This window comes from Austrofundulus limnaeus, unplaced genomic scaffold (genome assembly GCF_001266775.1).
Source record: "Austrofundulus limnaeus strain Quisiro unplaced genomic scaffold, Austrofundulus_limnaeus-1.0 Scaffold157, whole genome shotgun sequence".
Taxonomy (NCBI): Eukaryota; Metazoa; Chordata; class Actinopteri; order Cyprinodontiformes; family Rivulidae; genus Austrofundulus; species Austrofundulus limnaeus.
The window spans coordinates 777,769-778,754 of record NW_013952559.1 but is presented as its reverse complement, the minus strand read 5'-3'; the positions used below and the strand labels follow the sequence as shown (position 1 = coordinate 778,754).

At 35.8% G+C, this 986-nt stretch overlaps 1 protein-coding gene across 1 annotated transcript in view; it reads left to right on the top strand.

The window, feature by feature from the left end:
• smg6 (SMG6 nonsense mediated mRNA decay factor) overlaps positions 1–986 on the top strand; it is a gene marked incomplete in the record, with an annotated part of 17,277 nt that overhangs the window by 10,202 nt on the left and 6,089 nt on the right. The window contains 1 exon segment of the mRNA XM_014016924.1: positions 563–737. Coding sequence (XP_013872378.1) covers positions 563–737 — 175 coding nt within the window.

Here is a 986-nt window from a genome sequence, read left to right as displayed (position 1 = left end):
GTTTACGCACATTAATAAATATAACTGCACATTTTGTTTTGCAGAAAGATCCAAGTTATGAGTTATTTGTAGAAATAGTTATATTCTTTAGTATGGAAGAGCACTGCATTCTTTATTTTTTTCCTTTGGTGAATGCAGTGCTCTTCCATACTTTAGAGCTTTGAACTTTTTCATTTTGTTCCACATAAGAAAGTAGGAAGGCAAAAGTAAACACTTTTTTTGCACAAATTATCTGCATAAATGTAACATTTCTGTTTTTTGCTAATTAAAACAAATGCTCAACGTAAACAAAACGAACTAAAAGTCCTACTTCTTTTGTTTTCATTATCAAATAGTTCATGTTTGGCATTTTTGACGAAGTGAAATGTTGAAWTACTTGTTTCACTGGGTTTTTCCCCTCCTCATTAAAAAATAGAAGCTTTGTATGTTATGAAACAGCCACACAAAAGTCACACTTACCCCGGTACATGTAAGAGCGTCTGCCTCCACGTGCTGCTGTGCTTACATTACCAATAAATTATCAGATGGTGGAGATAAACACCTTTTTCATAATTTTTTTCAGAGCAAGTCTCCATGGCAGATTGGGATGAGGAGGATAAAGCRGAAGAGCCGGAGGGGATGGTCAGAGTTTCTGCCTTCCCACTGAGCCTGAACGAAATGTTGCCCAGCATCAAAGTCTGGTCTGATTGGATGCTGGGGCATCCAGATGAGTGGAACCCTCCTCCATGCAGTTTAGAGTGAGTACTTAGAATCTACAACTTCATTTGTGCCAGTGTTTGTTTTGGAGCRGATGGTGCAAAGCAGCTTTTTAAGAGCTCCTCATCTGCTATTTGTGGCCGTAAACAAAAGAGTTGTTTTTTATATATTTATTTTATTTAAACAACAAAAACAAAAAATAGAAATAAAAAAGCACAATATCATTAAATAAAAGTAGCAGAGAGGGAAGAAAATAATCTTATAATGTCTGCCCCCAATTAAAACTCATC